Here is a 21,765-nt window from a genome sequence, read left to right on the forward strand (position 1 = left end):
ATCCAAAGTAGTAGAGAAGGCAGAGAATACACACACACACACACACACACACACACACACACACACACACACACACACGCACGCGCACACACACAGAGTTCCCAAGTCTTTTCACAGAAAGTCCACGTACAAACGCACAGATTAGGTATTTAACCGCATACAGTCATTGCCGCGGACTAATTGCCATACAATTGTGCCTGGACTGATACTTAACACAGGTCCATATACCCATTTTAAAATGATACTAACACAGGTAGTTTTATTGAATGCACCGCAAAATGCTACACCGGCTAACATTGTCAAAAAGTGCTGTTTGGAGCAGTAACTTGGAAATAAAAATGTAGGTTAAGTGTTGTTCGGATGTGGATCTGTATCTTTTTTATGTTGGCATATCCATGCTTCTTTATTTTTTTCAATGTATCATCACAAACATACTGCAGTTATAGTATAGTAGTGCAAGCTAAATGAAAGTAAAAAAAAAAACAGATCCAATGCTTCTTTTGTAAAGGTTGGCGCACGTTTGCACCGTCTTGCATCACATTGCGCAGAGTAAATTTGCCAGTGCTAATTGAACACTTGGGTAGTTGAATGGAACACTCATAGTGTTGCAGTCTTCTCTCTAAGTATTGATATAGCAAAACAATATGTGCTGTGCGTGCACTCTTCCTGGCTTTCCGCAGTTAGATTGCAACACACTCCTGCGAAGCCTGCAGGCCCAGGGCCCTCACTTGCCTCCAGTGTTGGTTTGGTTTGAATCCCTTATTAGCATTCACATCATGCCAGGGCTCTGTCTGGGAAGGCATCACGTGACCCCCTCTCTGCTCTCCCATTGGTGGGCAGGCTGGGCAACATGGTACAGACGCTACTGTGAAGGAAGATGGATGGGTGCTTACCCGTGTTTGTTGACAAAGGGGTGGGCCATATGTTTGGGTTTTCCAGGGATAGTCTCCGTTTTTTGTTGTTGTTGTTGTTTTTGGTGGTGGTGGTCTTTTCCTGCTAAGACAGCAGAGGGGAAATTGCTGTTTCTGATGGTAAAGCTTTGCTCAAGTTCTACGAAAAGCAAGATTATATACACAGAGAAGGATTGCTTATTTTTTCGGAGAAGGAGTTCATGCCATTCTAACCTCAAGCCGCATTCTAACATACAGCATCATTGTTTGGGAGAAACATTTAGCCTCAGCACTTAATGGCTTATCTTCATTAGCTCCATGATCCTATTGAGATTATGGCATGATCCAGTCTTGTCTGCAAGATTGTTTTCGATGGCTTTGGCCGTGGCCCAAACGGCTAAGGGACCATATTATTACGTCAGGGACCCAAGTCTGATTCCGGCCCGCGGTCATTTCCCGATCTTCCCCCATCTGTCTCTTTCTCCCACTCGCTTCCTGTCATCTCACACTGTCCTATCAATTGAAGATATAAAAGCCCCAACATTTTTTACACATGCACAGTAATTCCCCTCAGGATCTACACAGGCACCTGACGCCGTTAGTCACCGAATTTTACGACGATTTTATTACTGATGGTGACTGGGAAGGTCCCTATCCTCACCGAAAAAAAATTACCCAAACTGTTTAAGAGTGCACATTTCAGTCTCTGTGATCTGTTGGTCACCCTGCCTGGCAATGACTAACAGTATTAGGTGAAGGAGAGGCTGGGAAGAAGAGAGAGGGAGATGGGGGGGAGAGTCATGCGTGTGTAAATGTGAATGGTTGCGACAGCTCCTTAAGGCGCCTGGGAAGAGAGTAAAAGCATTAATAGGGCTTAGAGGGGTAAGCCTTTAATAAGACACTGAAGCACTCCTGTTACTTCATATGGATGTCCCTGTGTGGACTTTCCTCACCTCAGTCTGACTTGTACACACAGACAAACAAAGGTACTGATGCATTGTACACAGGGGGTACCGTACAATAGTATACTGGCACTTCCCTGGCCAAGAACAAAACGGTGCCTTTCAGTTTTTTTATGGGTCTAAAGGGGTACAAGAATGACCCTTTATGGCACCGTATCGCCCAGCTCAGGAGTGCGTTTCTCAAAAGCATAGTTGTTAGCCAGTTAGCAACTTTGGTAGTTGCCAATGGGAAATTGCATTGCAAACAACAAAGTAGCTAATGTAGTTAGCAACTATGGTTTCGAGAAATGCACCACAGACTGCCATCTACACACAGGGAAATGAAGTACTGTCCAATTGCTGTTGCACACAGAGGGTACAATTTTATACTCCTCCCTGGCTAGGATCAGAGCTGGTCCTTTCAGTTGTTATGGACCTTTTATGTGCCTAAAAGGGGAGAGGATTGATGCTTAGTCAGTGATACTTTAGAAAGTAAATTTATAAAGGGTTGTGTGCTTTTTTAAAGGCAAATAATGTAGGGCCTACTTTAGAAGGTACAGTACATATGTGGGGTTGACACCTGTGGATGACCCAAAAAGCCTGTACATTTCAATAATAATTGATATTTTTGCTTGTAACCAATGGCTCCCTGCATTCAGCGTACAGGTAAAAAGCGTTTTCCCCAGGACAGACCACTAAAAAGCAGGGGAAATCTGGGAAAACTGGAACAAGTGCCAACACTATCCATAAAAGGCTCTTTCCCAGCAACAAACAGTTGTGCCCACTTAGGTACACACAGTGGCACTTCCATCTCGAGAGATCCCTCATGTGTAAGTGGTTTTAAGGTCTGTGTAGCCATGTACAGTAGGCTATATCCGTGTCATGAGTTCATGCACTATGTGTATTTGTTTCTGTGCTATAGTTGGTGAAATAGCAGCACACAGTTGTACTTTCATCTCTAGGTCTAAGGTCTGTGTAGCTGTGTACAGCAATTCGTAAATCCATATGCACGTTTGCTCCTTTTGCTACAGTTTCTGAAAATGCAGTGTAGAAAATCAGGAGAGCTGCAAGTGAGGCATACATACGATATGAGCCCTGCTATATAGACAGGATGATCACAAACCAGGGCAACCAGGCCGGTAACCATGGAAACTGTGTTTACATGAAAGGGCTTGAGTTCTTGATGCCAAGTGGCTCATACACTGCTCTTCCCTGTATGAAACCTCCATATATGTCTTAAGATCGGCACAGCAAGAGATATATTGATGTATTCTTGTCTCTGCAGAGTTTGTGTGTGTGTCTGTGTGTGTGTCTGTGTGTGTGTGTCTGTGCGGGTGTGCACACATGCGTCACAGGCTTCATTTTATGTTTTTCTATGTCGGTTAAGTGAACTTAGTGTACCATTGTAATTTAGGGGAATTAGTGTAATGCAGTTTTAAGTACTGTGTTTTTCAATTAGGGCAGGCCAATAATGTGTGTTTTCGGCACTGTGAAGTGCTTTTGAAATGAGTTTCCCACTGCAAATGGCAATACAAGAGCAATGATTATTACAACAGTAATGCTGCCTCGTGCTGAACTACAGTATATTCATAAATTGGAGCTGTGCAGAGATTGGTTGTTATTTTACAGATTTTGAGAATAAATATTATGCTCGTAAATGGGACGTTGCTTATTCTGTGACGTTGTCGACATTGGTCTAATGCATCGCGGTGGGAACGTCTATTATGTTGTGCCATGGGCAGGATTATAAGGCCACTGCTATTGCCATTGAAAAGATTAACAACTTTAGGTCACTGTTGGCAAACATTGTATCTTATTACATAAACATATTACGTAAGCTTAAACGTACAGTTTGAGCATGTGTGTTGACATATCCTACAAAAGATGGAGGCTTTGTTACGTTTTAACCTTTTCATGTCACCTTGAATAAGACTTTTTTTAGCCTGACTTTAGTCTGTAAGAATAACAATGATTGTGCAGGTAATTTACAATGCAAGGGAATGTGTGTGTATCGGCATGAAGTTCTGAGCCTCAGCTCTTGAAAGTGACGTGGCTAACCACTTAGCAACTTAGTCAGTCGCCAATGGGGAGTTGCATTGCAACCAAGCAAGTTGTGACGCTGTCTAATTGCACCTCTTGAGTATGTAACTCATGTGAGTTTGTGTGTAAGTGTGTGCTTGTGCTCGTGTTTGTTGGGTGCTCACTGCCTGCTTTCTCTCTCTCTCTCTCTCTCTCTCTCTCTCTCTCTCTCTCTCTCTCTCTCTCTCTCTCTCTCTCTCTCTCTCTCTCTCTCTCTCTCTCTCTCTGTGTGCATGCATACGTGTATGTTTTGTGTTTGTGAAGGTGTTGGCTGCCTTCTGTGGTCGTTGTGTTTGTGTGTGTGTTTATGTTTATGTGTGTACTTTCTGCACCAGGCCCGCCCGCACACTGAAAGGCCTGCATTCAGTCACACACGCATACGCCCCCCTCGCTGGGCGGGCACCCCCTAAATGGTCCCCTTTGTGTGGGGGGCTCCGGGGAAGCAGATGTGTGCCCAGGCGGCCGGTGACTGGCAGTTTTTGTGCCCGACTGATGCCACCACCACGCCACACCAGGGTCTGCCCTGCCGCATGTGAAGAGGGGGCCCTTTCTCTGTTCCACTTACATAACTTCAAGCATAGGCCCGTGATTGTTTCAGATCTGGCCCCTCCGAACAGAATGTTCCCCCAAAGGGGGCCATGAACGGATACCTCTTCCATTGGTTAAAAGTGAGGATTTTTAAAGCAATATGAAGACGTGTTTTTCGTGTTGACCCCCAAAGGGGGCCATGAGTGGAGATCTCTTCCATTGGTTAAAAGAGAGGATTTTTTGTAAAGCAATATCAAGACGTTTTGATGTTTTGGTTGGCATGCTACAGGTTGGAAGGAGATGTGACTCTCATGCACAGTACGTTTTGTAGTGTTAATCCAACACTATTCTGAGCATATATTTTCCTATTTGATATGTTGTTCACTCTTTACATGTGGAATATACACTGCAAAATGCAGCGGTTCAGTTTTGCAGTGTTAATTCAACACTTAGAGGGGTGAATTTAACAGTATTCTAGAGCATATGTGGTCCCATTTGATATTGCGTTAAATGAACACTGCAAACACAACTTGCTTAATGAGGATATTGACTATGGCGGGTTGCAACGTGAATTCAGAACTGCTTTTCACCCTCTTGATGAACCACTGAAATTGTTCTGGAAACATTATTTGAATGGTCGTAACAACCACTTAGTCTTACATTAAGTTGCCAATGCTTGGTTGCCGAAACTACAAGTAGACAGATGTGTGCTTTTCACTCTTCACTGTTAGAGGTTTTCCTCTTATGGGCCCTGTCGTGCCGAAAAAGCGAGTCCCTGCCAGAACACGAGTGCCTTCATTGAAACCAATGGAAACCAATGACCAATTTTTTAAATATATTTTTTACCCATTTTTGCAGACAAATCCGACACAATTTAAGATGGAAAGCCCATCAATAAAGCATCTACATTCCTTCTGGAAGTATTACTAAGAGCTGGTTACAATTTCAGTATTATTTCCATAAAAGAATCGAAGAATTGTCATAACAAATGTTACGATTTCATTCAAATAGCTCATATTAAGTGGAGGACGATTACTGTTTCATAAGTATATTTTTTGTTCATAAATTATGTAATTCTTTCTGCAAAAATGAGTATAATTTTCTCTCAAAAAATGTCATTGGTTTCAATGAGGGCACTCGTGTTCTGGCAGGGACTCGCTTTTCGGCACGACAGCCCCTCTAAAGCGCATTCAGATTCTGATGTGCTAGAGTGGTCATGTGACAGTCAGACACTTGTTGCAGAAACGCTCACCTGCACACTACATTGGTAGCAAGACAATGCAACTCATTGCCAAGTGCCACCCACTGCAGGGCACTATATAGGGAACTAGTGAATATTTTGGGACTCGCTCTATATCAGTAGACGTCCTCTGTCACTGGTCATGTTATTTTGGCTGTGTAGCAGGGAGAGCCGTGCAGTGATGTTCCTCGTGAGCTGCTGTCCCGATTTCTAATCCACTACCCACAATGCCCTTCTTTAAGTTCCATTGTACCTTGTTCTATTTTTGGCTGAGGCACATGCACAGGTTTTGCTTGCATAAGCGTTTTGCACGATACTACTGTACGACCATGATACCGTGGTTGGTGATGACTGCACTTTAATCCTGTGTTGATGTAGGGATGGGGTTTTATTTTGCACTGTTTGCAAAGAAGCATGTTATGAGTCCGCAACATGCAACTCAGGGGTTAAGGATTTGAGTTAAAGCAATAGTGCAAGGAGTCCAAGTATTTGACTGTTTCGTGATAAATTCAGTTATCAAAAAACTAAATCCATAGCCCTGAAAATAGGCTATGTGAATGAAATGAAAATGTATGCTGCTAGAATGGTGTTTCGGATTTTTCAAAAGATGGTGGCGTGGCACACTGAAACCTTGTGTTTGTTGTGATTAAACAATAGTTTCCTAACTATGTTCTCATTACCTGTATATGTATACTGTATGTTATGTATTACGACCAGCACCTGTTGCAAGTTTTTTTTAAATTGTAGACATACCAGCTTTTCTGCCTAACAGTACTGTATAGGGATGGCTTGGTAGAAGTAGCAGCTTTTGACACTCTCTTCCTCCACCCTTTTCTTCCTCCTCTCTTCCTTCCTTCTCCTCCATTCTACTCCTCTCTCCTCTTCCTCTCTCCTCTTCCACCTGCCCCCTGTCTTCCCATTTGTCCTTCTCCACCATCTCCCTATTCCTCCGCCTCTCTTCTCCTATGGACTCCTCCTTCTCCTCCACCGACCTCCTCTCTTCTCTTCTACCCCATTTTCCATCTCCCTCTCTCCACTCTCCTCTACTCCACTATCCTCCTCACTGCTCCTCCTTCTCTTCCATCCTTCTCCTCTACCCTCCTCATCTATTCTCTTCTATCCTTCCACCCTCCATCTCCCTCTTCCTCTTCTCTTCCTCCACTGCTGCTCTTTCTCCTCCTCTCCTCTTCTGCCCTCTTTCTCCTCTCTCCCCCATCTCCCTCTTGCTCCCCACTCTCCTCCTGCTGCTGCTGCTTCCTGCTCTTCCTCTCTTCATCCCCTCCTCCTCTTCTCTGCCTTCACTCTTCCCCCTCTTGTCCTCCTCTCCTCTTAATCTGCTTCCTGCTTCTCCTCCCCCTATTCCTCTTCCTCCGCTCCTCTTCCTCCTCCTCCTTCTCTTCTCCCCTTCCTTTCTCCCTCCTCTTCTCCTCCTCTCCTCTTAATCTGCTTCCTGCTTCTCCTCCCCCTCCTCATCTTCTTCCTTTACCTCCTCTTGCCGCTGCTCCCTTCCTCCCCTCCCCTCTTCCTCCTCCTCTTTCTTTCTCTCTCTCCTCCTGCTGCTGCTGCTCCCTGCTCCTCTGTAGCCCAGCGATGGAGAGGCGTCTTCTCCTCCCCCACCTCCCCTGCGTTCCCTCCGAGTCGCGTAGCTGGAGTGCCCCCTCTCTGCGCCTCCACGCCCACCTCCTCCAAGTCCTGCTCCACTCCTCTTCCCAGCATGAGCAGCACGCCTGCCTCTGAGAGACAAGGTAACCCGTACACGTGCAGCACACAGCTCCCCTACCGCACAGTACACTTTGTAGTGTCGATTCAACACTCAAAATTTAGAACCAACACTGTGAGTGTTCAGTTTGAACTGAATTAACATTGCACATATTACTGTGCTGCTCTGTCTCTGTCCCTCTATCCCCCCCCTCTCTCTCCCTCTCTCTCTCTCTCTCTCTCTCTCTCTCTCTCTCTCTCTCTCTCTCTCTCTCTCTCTCTCTCTTTCTCTCTCCTTGTGTAACTTTTTGTCACAAACACATATGCGCACACACACAGTACATGCAATGCATTCACCCATGTACCGTCAAACCTACAGACACAGTGACATTCAGTTAATGGCACACTGCCACACACCTGAAACAGAATTTGTTAGTAATTCCTTGAAATCATGTTAAAGTGTGTTTTAATCAATATAATTTCATAATAATGTATTTTGACTTTGGTAGAGAGTGTGCGAAAGCCTTGAGCAGGTCAGGACTTCAACAGCACAATGTTCATTTGACCTGAATGAAGAGTCTGTACTTCACTCAGTGTGCCCCCCCCCCCCCTTTTTTTTTCTATCTTTCTGTCATATTCCTGCTTCTGTCTCATCTGATCTGTATCTGATTCTGTCTCTCCCACTCTCTTTCTTTTTCTCCTTCCCTCTTTATACCTCTCTTCCTCCCTCTCTCTCCCACTTCCTCTGTTCTTTTCCCTCTCTTCCCCATCTTACCCTCTTCTGTCTCCCACTCCCTCTTTATCTTCCTCTCTTCCTCCATCTCCCCCTCCTCTCTCCTTCCTCCGTCTGTATCTACCGCTCTCTTCCACTCTCTTTCTTCCACTCTCTCCCTCCCGTCTTCTCTCTCTCTCTCTCTCTGTATCTCCCTCTCTCCAGCCTCATTCCTCTCATCCTCCCACCTCTCGCTCTCGCTCTCCCTGGTCGCCCCACCCGGGAAGGACCGCTCTCCCCTAGCCGAGAGAACGCCCACCTTCCTCCTCCATCACCCAGCCAATCGCAGTAAGCCTCACAGAGCCCAGCGCCATCCCATAGTAACACCACTCCTCCACCACCACCGCCTCCTCCACCGCTCCATGGCAACCGCCTCTCGTGCCATCATCTTCGTCTTCTTCTTCTTCTACTTCTTCCTCATCTTCTTCCGCCACCATCATGCAGTCATTCGTCATCATGTCACAGCAACAGCACAGCAGTTGGGAGCAGTGTTTGTGAACGTATGATTCAGCGGTCGACATAACGCTCTGAAACACGGCACACTAATGCAGCTAATGTACTTGGCTTGTCTGTCTATCTGTCGGTGATCGATCAGATCGAATGCTTGCTTAACGCCACATCGATTTGATCCGTCGTCTGTCTTCTCTGTCTGTGCATAATCTCCATGGCTTGAAAACTTTTTTTTAATGTACATCGTCGCGAGTTGATCTCTTGAGAGTAGTGTTATTGAGTGATTTCTTATGGAATTGTAGGATAGTACTAACCTTCCATGTATTTACAGCTGTGCTTGGTATACGTATTTGATTGTTTTTTTCATTTTTTAATTGTTTTTTGTTACAGTCATTTATTATTTAAATTGCTTATATTGTACTGTTTAGGTGTAGTTTCTTTCAATACAACTGCTTGACACAAACATTGCTTCCAAAGTTATTGTGGATAATGATGCAAAATTATTGCAGCTTATTTGTTTTACTTGTGTTAGGAACTACAACACCCAAAACTAAGTACACCCAAATTCAAGTACAGTTAAGTTCTGAATTCGAAACTTCTATTCCAAATTCTCTGTCTTCTCTGTTTTTCTTGTCTCTTCTTTTCTTTGTTTAATATGTATATCTGTCTGTTTGAAGCCCGGAGCCTTACCTGTAGGAGGAGCACCTTCAGTGCCCAGTCGTCTCTGGACAGTGAGCTGAGCACCTCGGAGTTGGAGGATGACTCCATCGCTCTGGGCTACAAACTCCAAGACCTCACCGACGTGCAGGTGATGGCCAGGCTACAGGAAGAGAGTGAGTATTACTATTCACTTAAAGGTAGAATGTGCAGGACATGGTCAAAAAAAGGTACTGCAATCTGCTGCTCATTGAAACTGGGCTGCATATTGCCAAATTTGATCTTTTCATGAAAGGTTATAAACTAAGTAAACTAATAAAGAAAGTAATAAACTAATATCTTCTAGTGTGGCCCAAGTACAGTCATTTGCAGCTAAAATGTCTATTTCTGGAAATTCAAATTGGCGGACATTGGAGAAGATCCCCCTTTTCATGTATGAAAAGTGCCATTTTCCCAGTCATAATAAAAACATAGAATTTGATGGTGATGGTAAGTGTTCATGAAAAAGGTAGCATTAGTGAATGGGTAGCATGAATTCTGGAAATAAACAACTCTCATTCTTTATTTATCATTTACCACCATGTCCACCAGCAGACATGTTTCAACCCTTAACCCATCAACAGTGTTTTTGTAGGTTTTTTTTTTTTGCGCCCCCAAAGTTGATTTTACCCTAGAAGTTGAGCGCCCCCACTGCTACACTTGAATATTACTATTATTACAACTACTTACTTAGGGCAGTCATGGGGTAAGCTGTTAGGGCGTCGGACTTGTAGCCCAAAGGTTACCGGTTCGACTCCCGACCCGCCAGTTTGGTGGGGGGAGTAATTAACCAGTGCTCTCCTCCATCCTCCTCCATGACTGAGGTACCCTGAGCATGGTACCGTCCCGCCACACTGCTGTCTTGGGGCGCCATTGAGGGTTGCCCCCTAGCACGGGCGAAGCATGAATGCAATTTCGTTGTGTACAGTTTCCCAGTTGGGCTTTCACTTCACTTCACTTCACTTCACTTCACTTCACTTCACTTCACTTCACTTCACTTCACTGCACTTTACTATTATTTTATTACTACTGCTTATTACTACTGTTAATGAGGTAAGACACATTTATAATGCACTCCATTTAGCTGACAATTGCGTACAAAGCGTCTTAAAAAAAAGTGGCTTACAAAAGTCTCCACTCGGATCAAACAGATAGGAAGGGCAACGAGGAGGGAGGAGGCAGGAGGGAGGGAGGGAGGAGGGAGGAGGAAGGAGGAGGTTCATCGGGTAACAGAATCAGGAGCAGCAATGAAGTACTTCAGGGTTGTTTCCCCAGACGTGGATTATCCCTAGTCCTCCGTCCGGGAATAGATTTTTCCCCATGAAAGATCTTTGGTTTAGGCCTGGTAAGAGCAGAACATTAGTCAGGTGAATGAAATCTATAATATTCTATTTTACATACAGTGGTGCTCATATGTTTACATACCCCAGCAGAATATACGCTTTCTCTGCGATTTCTCACAAAATATGAAGGATTACACAAAACTGTTATTAGCTTCAGAAAGAATAAAATGAAGTTTTTGAGCGACCATCTCACTCTCCTGATCTCAACATCATTGAGCCATTCAGTGGAAACCTCAAATGTGAGGTTCCAGCAAGACACCCAAAAACATTATAGGAAACAACCATTCTGCCAGGAAGAATGTGCTGTTTTGTCATCTGAGAAAATTAAGAGCCTTATCCACAACTACCACAAACAATTCAGAGCGGTCCCTGATGTTAAACAGGGCCATATTCAGCATCAGAAACTAGGGTATGTAAACATTTGAACAGGGTCATTTGGGTAGTTTGGGTTATGATCATGCTTTTGAAAGAGTAAACACAGAAGATTGCTAATAAATATCTTAAGCCAGTCACTAGCAATGAGTGAAAAAAAGGTTTTGTGTAATCTTTCACAATATTTTGTGAAAAATTGCCAAGAAAGCGTATATTCTGCTGGGGTATGTAAACATATGAGCACCACTGTAGATAAATTCATATAGAATCCGAAGGTTTGCTTTTTAATACTTATGTTTCCAAATCAAAGAAAATGCTAATCACAGCCAGACAGTATGTATGATGAATTGATTTGACTAAAAAATATGACGTCAATGTGAATGAATGAAAATAAAATGACAGAGTAAAACATGACGTTAATATACAGTATATGAGCTAATTATTGTTATTTAATTAATTATTGTATTATTATGAGTGTGTGCGTGTGCTCTCCCATCCCTCCCCACAGGTCTTCGCCAGGACTATGCCAGTGCCACCACCTCGGCCTCGACCACCCGCCGCAGCTCCAGCTTCAGTTTCCATCTGGGCCAGCGGGGGGCAGCGGCGGACTCCCACCTGCGGGAAGAGGAGGAGGACGACGAAGAGGAGGAGGAAGACTACGGCCAGCTGCCTCCTCCGCAGCCCCGGCTGACGCGGCCAGGAACCCTGCAGCCTCCTCGCGGCCTCTCCCACTCCCACACCTTCAGCAGCATCCGCGACTGGAGACGGAGCACCTCCACCCCCTCCACGCCCTCCAGCCCGCACTACGCTACGCCCGCCTTCGTCCCCTACCAGCCCAGCCTGCCCAGCCCCACGCCGGGCTACGGCAGCCCTGGGCCCGAGCACCACCACCAGGGGCCTCGGCCCACATCAGGTGAGCGCTACAATATGCCGAGAACAACTAATGGGGATGGTATTGTGATAGGCGTGGGATAGTGTTCTCCCTTTGAAGTCCACCACACTAGGAGAACTGTAGGTCTACTGGAAGCTCAGGGAAGTGCAGATGCTCCGCAAGATGCTCCGTTCCTCCAAAATGTTGTGTAATGCGTTTTTCTAGTCAATGAAGGGTGGCAAAGCAAATACACGGGTGCCTGTCACCCCACTACAACTTACTTGAGAAAACGGCAAATGGTTTGAAAACAGGATATTAAAAACACTGTTTGGAAAAACTACTTGGGAGTTCATTTTATGTTAACATGTGCATCCAATCAGCACAGGACACAGTAACAAATCTAGTAGTAGCTATACAATGCGCTTTGTAGTGCAAAATGTGGCCGAAGCCATCAACATGACTGATCAAATCACAGTAAAGCGGTTAAGTTAAGCAGCTTTGCCATATCAATGACCCTTGTGATTTTTCAATTCATCTGTGATCTCACACTTACATTTGAGGACGATATTATTAGCCCCCCTCCTGAAATTAGACATATCTCTTCATTGATTATTGAGAATGATCATTATTAATAAATGTATGTTATTCTGGAAACGAATACACCATGGAGATAGTATCCAATAAGTTAAATTTGGACTTTTCCATTTTCACAATGAGTTTAAACAAAAAAGTGTAAAAATGGCAAGGACAAAATTATTAGCCCCCTTATCATTAATACTCAATACAGTTCCATTTATTAACAAAAATTGACACCAGGCACTTTGATTAGTTGTTAACTATGTTGGCACATGTCCTACCAGGGTTTTTTTTACCCAGTTTTTTCATTGCAAATAGTTAAGCTGGTCCAAATTGCATGGATGTTGAGGATGGACATTAATTTTCAGCACTCTTCAAATACTATCGAAAGGATTGAGGTCTGAACCACTCCATGACCATGGTTTTAGTATCCTTGAAGAACATTTGAACTATTTTGGATGCAAGTTTTGGGTTATTATCTTATTGAAAGATCCAGTGAAGATCTTAACTCCCTCTATGAGCATATTTTTGCAAGGTCACTTTCCACATTCTATCATAATTTTCTGTTTTTATGGTGCCGTACACCCAAACAAGGTTTCCTGTGGCTGAGGCTGCCACAGAATGATGCATCCACCACCATGTTTAATTGTGGAAACCATCTTATAACGATTCAAGGCCTATCCCTTTCTTCACCTGACAGAAGCAGAATTCATGCATCAAAGCAGGTGCAATTGAATATCATCAGATGAAAGCAGAGACGTTCAAAACTCATTTTTTACTTTCAAATGTTCACAGGCAAAGCTCAATAACACTCTGATATGCACTGCCTTTAGTAAAGGGGTTCTTCTGTGATGATGACCCCAAAGCCCAATATGATGACAAGCCCTAACAACTGTCTTTCTTGGGGGGGGGGGGACCCCAGGTGAGGCCAGGTCAATAACAATCATCTAGGCAGGTGTCCAATGCTTCTTTGGTCTAATGAGGCTAAGCAGTTTCCACAGTTACACATAGTGGAAGGGCATCAAGTTTAGTCTGTTATTCAGCCTCACACACAGGGAGTCTGGGTCTGAATCTGGATTGTTGGGTCTTCCAACAACATTGTAACCCAAAGCATACATTTAGATTAGTTCAGAAGTTCTTCAAGGACACTAAAACCATGATATTGGAATCACCCGCTCATAGTCCAGTCCTCAATCCCACAGAGAGTCTGTGGTTAATGTCTATGCTCAGCATCGGTGCAATTTGGACCAGCTAGAACACTTTGCAGTGAAGAAATGGGCCAACATCCCTAGTGGGGCACGAACCAACCTAGGTAGCAACTTATCAGAGCCTGTTGTCAGTTTTGGTTAATAAATGGCGCCATATTGACTATTAATGATCAGGGGGCTAATAATTTTGTCCTTGTCATTTTTGCCATTTTTTGTTTAAACTCATCGTAACAATAGAAAAATCCAAATTCAACTCATTGAACATTATCTCCATCAGTGTAATTGTTTCCAGAATAACAGAAACGGTGAATAATGGTAATTCTTACTGAGAAATCAAGAGAAATGTCTAATTTCAGGAGGGGGGCTAACAATATCGTCCTCAACTGTAAACTTTTGAACGCCCTACAATAATTCAAAATCCTAAATGCATCTAAAACACAGTTAGGCCTGTTTAATATGGTAAGGTTTTAGTTATACATTTCCATCAGAAATGTTAGAGAAATTATCAATTTTATTGATGAAGAAATCAATAATTAATTTACAATAGATAATAAATGCATGTAAGACTCTTTGTGATTTAACATATTCTGATGCATAATGTGATGTCTGATAATCATTTTTGAAATAAAAACAAATAATAACACAATGATCCACACCCAGGGCTTAATATTTATTGTCAATACTGACAGTTAACACATATTCAGTAAATGTTGATATTTATTTATTAATTTATACAAAGACATTTAATTTACTTTATATACACATTTGTTTTTATGTGACTCAAAACCTGTGGATCATCTGTTTTGGAACCCAGTCGAGTTTGACAGTAAGTTGAATGAATAGATAATGCTTGGCATCGTCTGTGTCAGTCTTACCATGTGTCTCTGTGGTGAAAAAAGTCTTGTATGTGCTGCAAATACTATAAGAATTTCTTTCAGCTCTATCGCCTCTCACCACTGTTAATTAGTGTTGCACCGATACCATTTTTTGGCCCCGACATCAATACCCGATACCCGACTGTGCAGTATCGGCCAATATCGATACCATACCGATACTACTTTGTTTGAAATTTATATACAGTATATAGATGAAGAGCTGCATAGTCTACTACTTGGATGTAACATCATCGTTATCATGGCTTTGTCAGATTGCTGCCTACCTTTGTGAAACAGGAAAAAGACTAATACTGTACAAAGTGAATCCAGTATCCAGAATCCTTTTCTACTTTTTAAATACCTCTGATATAAAATAATTAAGTTCAGGGCTGCGTTCAAGTGTCATACGAGCATCTGTAAATGGTATCGGTGCCCTATTTGTTGGTTCTCGCCGATACCGATACCGATACCGATACCACCATTTTAGTGCAGTATCGGGGCCCCGGACAATACTGGTATCGGTATCGGTGCAACACTACTGTTAATATAATGAATCCAAGTGATTCGCTATCAATACGTAAACAGATGGTGCAAAATGGGTGATCAGTCTTATTTTTGAACCACTGTTCATACGTACTGTAAATCCTACCGTAATTCTTGGCTTGCCTTATTTACAACTCCAGCCTTATTAATTGTGGTGTTTTGTCCTGATTTTTTAGCTCCTTGGTTTTCATGCTATGCTTGCCATCTTCTTTAGTGTAAAAGAGTACATGTCTGTGTATGTGTATGTTTGTTTGTTTCAGAGAGGGAAGTAGTGGGCTATGTGTTGTGAATGTGTGTGTGGTTTTGTCTGCGGTGCGTTTTTTTCAATCCATTCGTTGTATGTGTATTGTGTGGGATGGGGATAGGGTGGTGGTTGAGCTTTTGCTTTGATTGATTGGATGGGTAAAAGCATGACGTGTGTGTGTGCGTGTGTGTGTGCGTGTGTGTGTGTGCGCGGTGGAGTGGGAGCTTCTGTTTTCTGTTGGAAACGGGGGGTTGCCAAAAGCATGAGATTTGAGTGTGTGTGGGTGTTATTGGCATTTGAGGTGAATGCTGTGTGGGAGGGTTGTGTTGGCTATTCATACAGTGTGCATTAGATAGAGTGGGTGAGTTACGAGTTGTGCCCACTCTCTGCCCTCTTCATTACCTCCCACCCCCCAGATAAGCTGCGGAGGAGCATGCCCAATCTGGTGAGAGCTCCCAGCATGCCCAGCGTGCCCATACCAACCAATCACGTGGGCTCTCCAGCCTCCATCCGGAACAGTCAGAGCTTCGACTCGTCCAATGCCTTGGCCAGGTTACAGTCAGCAAGTAAGACACATGGCTCTCTTTTTTCCCCCACAACAAACTGTGCTGATTTAAGATGCTGTTGATGTTGTTGAACAGATCACTTGTTTTCACAGTTGGTAGATTTCATGATTGATGCAATCACCTGCGTTAAGTGCAAAATATGAAGGAAAAAAGAATTTACTTTCTGAATCCTGGATTGACACAGAAAATTATCAGTTCTATCTTTGGCTTAAAGGCCAACTTCCGATAAAAAACAGTTTTAATGAAGAAAGACTGGGCTACTTCTCAGTGACTAGACCCAGAGATGACCGGAGCACACAACATACTATTCGAGGTTTTTTATTTTTTGGTGCACAAAGTGACTGACGTTTCGACGAACCTGCGTCTTCCTCAGACGCACCTGCGCCTTCTTCTTCTTCTTTTTGACTCTGAAGAAGACACAGGTGCGTCGAAAGGTCAGTCACTTTCTGCACCAAAAAATAAAAAACCTCGAATAGTATGTTGTGTGCTCCGGTCATCTCTGGGTCTAGTCACTGAGAAGTAGCCCAGTCTTTCTTCATTCTACGGTCTGGACTGTGAGCACCACAGGCTGAAGCGCAAGACATCCTTCCTTTAAAAAACAGTTTTACTCGGTCCTTTTGAAAATTGGACGGTCACCCCAAGTCAAACTCACATGCAAGGCTTCATAGTGGTGCGTCACCTCGCCTGGCTGTTTTTCCCCATTGACATAAACAATACAGAGCCACGAGCGAATCACGAAAGCCTGTCTGTGTTGCGTCACATCGAAAGAAGGCGTTGCCCACATGGGTTTATGTCGACCCATTTTTCTAAAAACATGTGGAGTAATTTTTTTTCTGCTTGTTTTCAAAACAAGCAACGCCTGATGGCCCGAAACCTAGCCTAGCCTAGCTATTAGCTGGTTGCTACTCTCAGATACACACAGAGCTCACCGCCAGTTCACATACAGCTTCCCCACTCTAGACGTCCCATGCCTGCAGTTCGCCTAGTGGTCGCTGTCGAGAGAGCACAGCACTGAATGGAGCCTACACGCCTCCGTGGCGCCCCCATAGTGCAGTACCACCTGGGGAAGTGGCGAGTCTATAACCTTTAGAATCTCTCTGCAGAGCAGGAGGAGGGAGCCAATCAGAGACGGATATCCACGAGAAACCCAGAAAACCTTCTTGTTTGTCCACAAGCCACCTTGCTAGCTTGCAAAAATGGCTTGAAACAAAGCAACCAGAACCCATTTGCCCATTTGATCTCAAGTGGGTCGGGTCGCTAACGTAATTGCGAATTACACACATATTTCAGCTTCATATCGGAATCATATTACTGGTCATTTTGAGGTGGATGACAGTGGGTAAATCAGGAGCATTGACTATAAATGGTGAGGAAAGAAGGCAAATTTGTTCTCTATTGAAAACCTGAAAACCTGAAATCTCAGACACATCCAGCAACTTTGTAATGGGCTACATATTTACTTCTTTTTTTGACATACTAATTTTCCCTACAAGTCTGGGGCCTGAGTGACCCATCTGATGGGCCGCATCCAGTCCCCGGGCCTTGTGCTTGTCACCCCTGACCTACACTGCCCTAAAATTTCAGAACGCAGTATCTCTCCTTACTGGTAAACTGAGAAAAAAGGCTTTAAAGTTTTCTTTCTGGCCACGCAACTGTGTTGGAGGTAAAGTGGTGATGACACTTCCATATAATACTTTTTTATGGTGGAAATTTATGCACACAAGAAAAAAACAAAAAAAACAACATTCTCATGACGTTTTAGCTGAAAGATACTGCGTTCTGTTGTGGTATTACTGTCTACACCCAAACCACGGTTTCAATGGAGAAGTGCAGTATCTTGCGTGATATACTGCGTTCTTGGCTGGTACGACGTAACCTCTTAAAACAACAAAAACGCAGTATAATCGTTTTTTTCTTAAACGGGACAAAGTTGGACCAAATTTTTTTAACACAAGAAAAAGAAGGTATTTTAAAGCCAATTTCCGGTCTAAACTCATTTTCGACCATTTTCAAGATACTGCGTTCTGAAATTGTAGGGCAGTACAGTGGGTCATGTAGACCCTGCCAGAAACCTTAGCAGTCACTGAAGTCATGTTGCTGCGAGAGCATGATATTGAGTGCAGCAGCAGTTTTACATGCCAAATGCATACTCTTCGGCGTCCAATATTGCCGCCTGGTCAATAAGTATAAAAGTAACGCGTCAGAATGATACTGTAACGTAGAATGTTGCTAATGGTGTAATTTCTTTTTGTCATGACTCATTCAAAGTTCCATCGCCGGGTCAGCTCCAGAGCCGCGTCCAGAGCGTGGGCAACTTCTCTGCGTCACCGCGGCAACCTCTGAAAGCCACGGCCTACGTGAGCCCCACGGTCAAGGGCCAGGCCCCTATGGTCAGCACCTCCACCAGTCTACAGTCCCTCAGCAGCAGCGGCAGCAGCGGCAGCAGCGGGAACGGCAGTGGCATCCCCCTGCCCAGCAAACCCAGCAGTAACCAGGCAACCGGAGGAGGAGGAGGAGGAGGAGGAGGGGGGAGGAGTGGCCTGCCTCGCCCTGCATCCTTCATAGCAACAGGCTCCGTCTCTCGCAGCAAGATCGCCCAGCCCAACCGCAGGTGAGAATTGGGGGAGTGTCTTTGAAAACATTGACAGAAAAGTTACTACTGAGAGAGATTTCCTAAGATATTTGGACAGTGACATATCAGTGGGAGAGAGTGGGCACATACTTCTGACATCCTTCACCATGCACAGTCTGAGATGGTAACATGGCCCTCAGTGATGCATAGGGACTAGGGCTGTCCTAAACAATTATTTTTCTCCCGATTAATCCATCAACTATTTTTTTTCGAATAGTCGATTAGTCAAACGATTATTTTTTCAAGTACTTTAGCACTTTAATCTTCAAGGAAATTGGGGAAAAAAGAAAGAAACCATTAAAATTAGGTCTCTGAGCTCACAATGAGCTTTAAATCATGATAGTAGCTTATTTACTCAAAGATACAACATCCAATTCATACCTACTGGGCAGTTTTAGGTTTCAATTAAGTAATAAAGCATTAGTAAAGTAAGTAAAAAAGCATTGAATTAAATGAAACGATTAGTCGACTATGAAAATTCTTGTCGACTATTTTTTATAGTCGATTAGTCACGATTAGTCGATTAATCGTCCCAGCCCTAATAGGGACACATCACATCAAATTACCGGTATAACGAAAGTTTGGCAGAATGTTTCCATTCCCTGTATTAGTCGACAAACCAAATCAAGCCATTAATGAAGGAGTTGATGACAAATCAATGGGGCGGACATACACCCTAACAGACAGACAGCCGAGGTCATTGCAATTCCAATCTCCTCTAGGTCGGAGGTAAAAACTGAACGTCTTACATTAAATACTGCACTTAACCTTGTTTATTATTATAGTGGTATTTGATTTGGAGAGAGGCATGTATTGTTTACGCTGTGTTGATTAAATTATCTTTTAAGAGATGAAGCATGCCCATAACCAGCATTGGGCATCTCATGACTCAAGACTCCCACCTCCCATCCAGGGGGTGTTTCGGCAGCATACAGACTAAAAAGTAGCAGGTTCAAGGAATATCCTTTTTCTGAGCCACCAAATTGAACATCATTAAATCCATGTTATAGTAAAAAAAATGTATTGTATCTTAAGTTACTTGCATTGTAACTAGTATACATATATTTCAGCTTTTTTACCCTGTAATGCCTTACATTAAAAAATACAAAAAGAAATGCATAACAGTAATGATTTACTTTTGTAATGTGTTACTCTCAACATTGCCCATAACCACGAGAGAGGCTCGCGTGAGTTATGTGTTGCTGTGGGTAAGCCCTAGGATGGTGTGAAGTTTGTGCCCAAGTGATCTTTTTTTAGTAAGATAGCCTCCTTTTGTAGGGCTACAGAAATACACAGGCTGGTTTCATGGGAAAAGTGTTATATCTAGGTCACACAAACATTGTACATTTTCCCTCACTGCTCTGCTGGTCAGTCTCTGTATGTTGAAATACATGCCCCTTGGTGTGCCAGGTTTTTTGTTGTTGGGGTTGTTGTTACATTAAGACTGTGTTTAGGCCTTAGTTTGTATGGGACATACAGAGGCAGCCGTCGCCTAATTCAGTGTTCCCCAACTTTTATAATAATAATAATAATAATAATAATAATAATAATAATAATAATAATAATAATAATAATAATTGTATTTGTATAGCACTGTATCATACAAGGCATGCAACTCAAAGTGCTTAACAAATGGGAAAAAACATCAATGTTAGAGATGGATTTAAAAGGAGAAGTAGAGAGGAGAGACAGAAACAAGAGAGAATAGCAAGAAGACAGAAGAAGAAGACATAGATAAAGATTGTAGAGCCATAAGGTCCACATAGGTTGGGCCCAGGATTCTTAGAGGCATAACGTCCACAGTGGCTGGGTCCAGCATAAGTCATAGATAGTCACACTGAATTTGGGCGCTCAGATGTGGCCCCTGGTGGCATCAGGGGTGAGGAAAAACTCCCTTTTCACTTGATTCATAGTTTATAGGGGGAAAAGCTCAATGAGGTCTGAGAAAGAAAAAACACATAGTCAGGAAGAAACCTCAGGCAGAGACCAGCAGCAACTGTATGTCTTGAGTACCCCCTAAGTCTTTTTATGATAATCATGAGTACCCCCTCATTCATGTTATGCAACTATGCTCCATACATTTGTTGTCATTTAAATGTTCCACATGCCCCTTGCAGTGTGCTTGCATGCCCCTAGTGGTACGCAATGCATGTACTGTACCTCCGTTTGGGAATCACTGGGCTAATGCTTTGAGAATTGGTCTTGTGATTGAAAGGTTGCCCGACGACCAGTAGGAACAATGTGGTTGCTCTCAGCTGCCTTCACCCATCGCTGTAGTGCCCTTGAGTAAAGGCACCTAATCCCACATTGCTGCAGAGACTGTAGCCATTACCCTGTAATCACTTTGGATGAAGTGGTCAGCTAAGTCCAATGTGTAATGTAAGGATGCAAAGTCACCAAGGACTTCTTTGCACCAAGCGTTGCACTAAGCACTTCATTATAAACTCCACAGTGAAATATGTCATTACTTTCAAAACAGACTTCCTTTTCAGCCACTCATTGCATTGCTGTCAAGTTGTTGGACAAAATATTGTACAGTACATTCTGACCGGAGTTTACGTTCAACTTGGCAAGCAGTACAGACTAACCCCCGCTTGGCTCCTTTCAAAGATCACATTGATTGACGATATTGCAAATATTTCTCAGAAAGTAACACGACAGTAAAATGATAAACAAATGATACAAACTTTAAATATCATCATAAATATTGTTTATCAATGCTCCTCAGACACACAGAGGAAGGAAAAAGGCTAAATGTGTCTGTGGAGCCAATAAAAGTTGTTAATGCATAGTAGACCTTTCTCCTTGTTACTTTGGTAAGCAAAGAGAATGAAAAACCGTTTGGCTGAAAGATGTTCCAACCCTTATGAACTTTTATCCCTGATCATCAGCATGTAACGACAGTGTCAGCACATAGTCCTGCTGCATTGCACGTCAATGGATTACTAGACATGTGCATGTATAGGCCATTCTAATAAAGTGCTGTGTGGCAGATTAGTGTACTCCATTAGTCTATTAGGACACTATTTGACATGACAATAAAATATCTTGTATCTTGTATCTTGTATTTCTGTACAAGTATAGATTAGATGTGTGCTTGGTGGAACATGTTTGAAAAATAACATTTAGTAACAACATACTGTAGACTTGTGTGCATCGGTACAGTTGTTACCTCTGCTACGGAGGTCATGTTTTCGGTCACGTTGGTTTGTCTGGCTGTTTGTTTGTTTGTTTGTCTGTC

At 43.2% G+C, this 21,765-nt stretch overlaps 1 protein-coding gene across 3 annotated transcripts in view; it reads left to right on the forward strand.

Annotated features, from left to right (window-relative positions):
- LOC134460233 (SLAIN motif-containing protein 1-like) overlaps window positions 1-21,765 on the forward strand; it is a 29,121-nt gene that overhangs the window by 5,133 nt on the left and 2,223 nt on the right. Inside the window, exons 3-8 of one of the 3 annotated variants that reach the window (XM_063212682.1) lie at window positions 7,262-7,423; window positions 8,314-8,436; window positions 9,276-9,431; window positions 11,518-11,922; window positions 15,743-15,892; window positions 18,161-18,503. In XM_063212682.1, coding sequence (XP_063068752.1) covers window positions 7,262-7,423; window positions 8,314-8,436; window positions 9,276-9,431; window positions 11,518-11,922; window positions 15,743-15,892; window positions 18,161-18,503 — 1,339 coding nt within the window. The remainder of the gene's footprint in view (window positions 1-7,261; window positions 7,424-8,313; window positions 8,437-9,275; window positions 9,432-11,517; window positions 11,923-15,742; window positions 15,893-18,160; window positions 18,504-21,765) is intronic. The other 2 variants (XM_063212683.1, XM_063212685.1) reach the window with 2 other exon arrangements.

This window comes from Engraulis encrasicolus, chromosome 12 (genome assembly GCF_034702125.1).
Source record: "Engraulis encrasicolus isolate BLACKSEA-1 chromosome 12, IST_EnEncr_1.0, whole genome shotgun sequence".
NCBI lineage: Eukaryota > Metazoa > Chordata > Actinopteri > Clupeiformes > Engraulidae > Engraulis > Engraulis encrasicolus.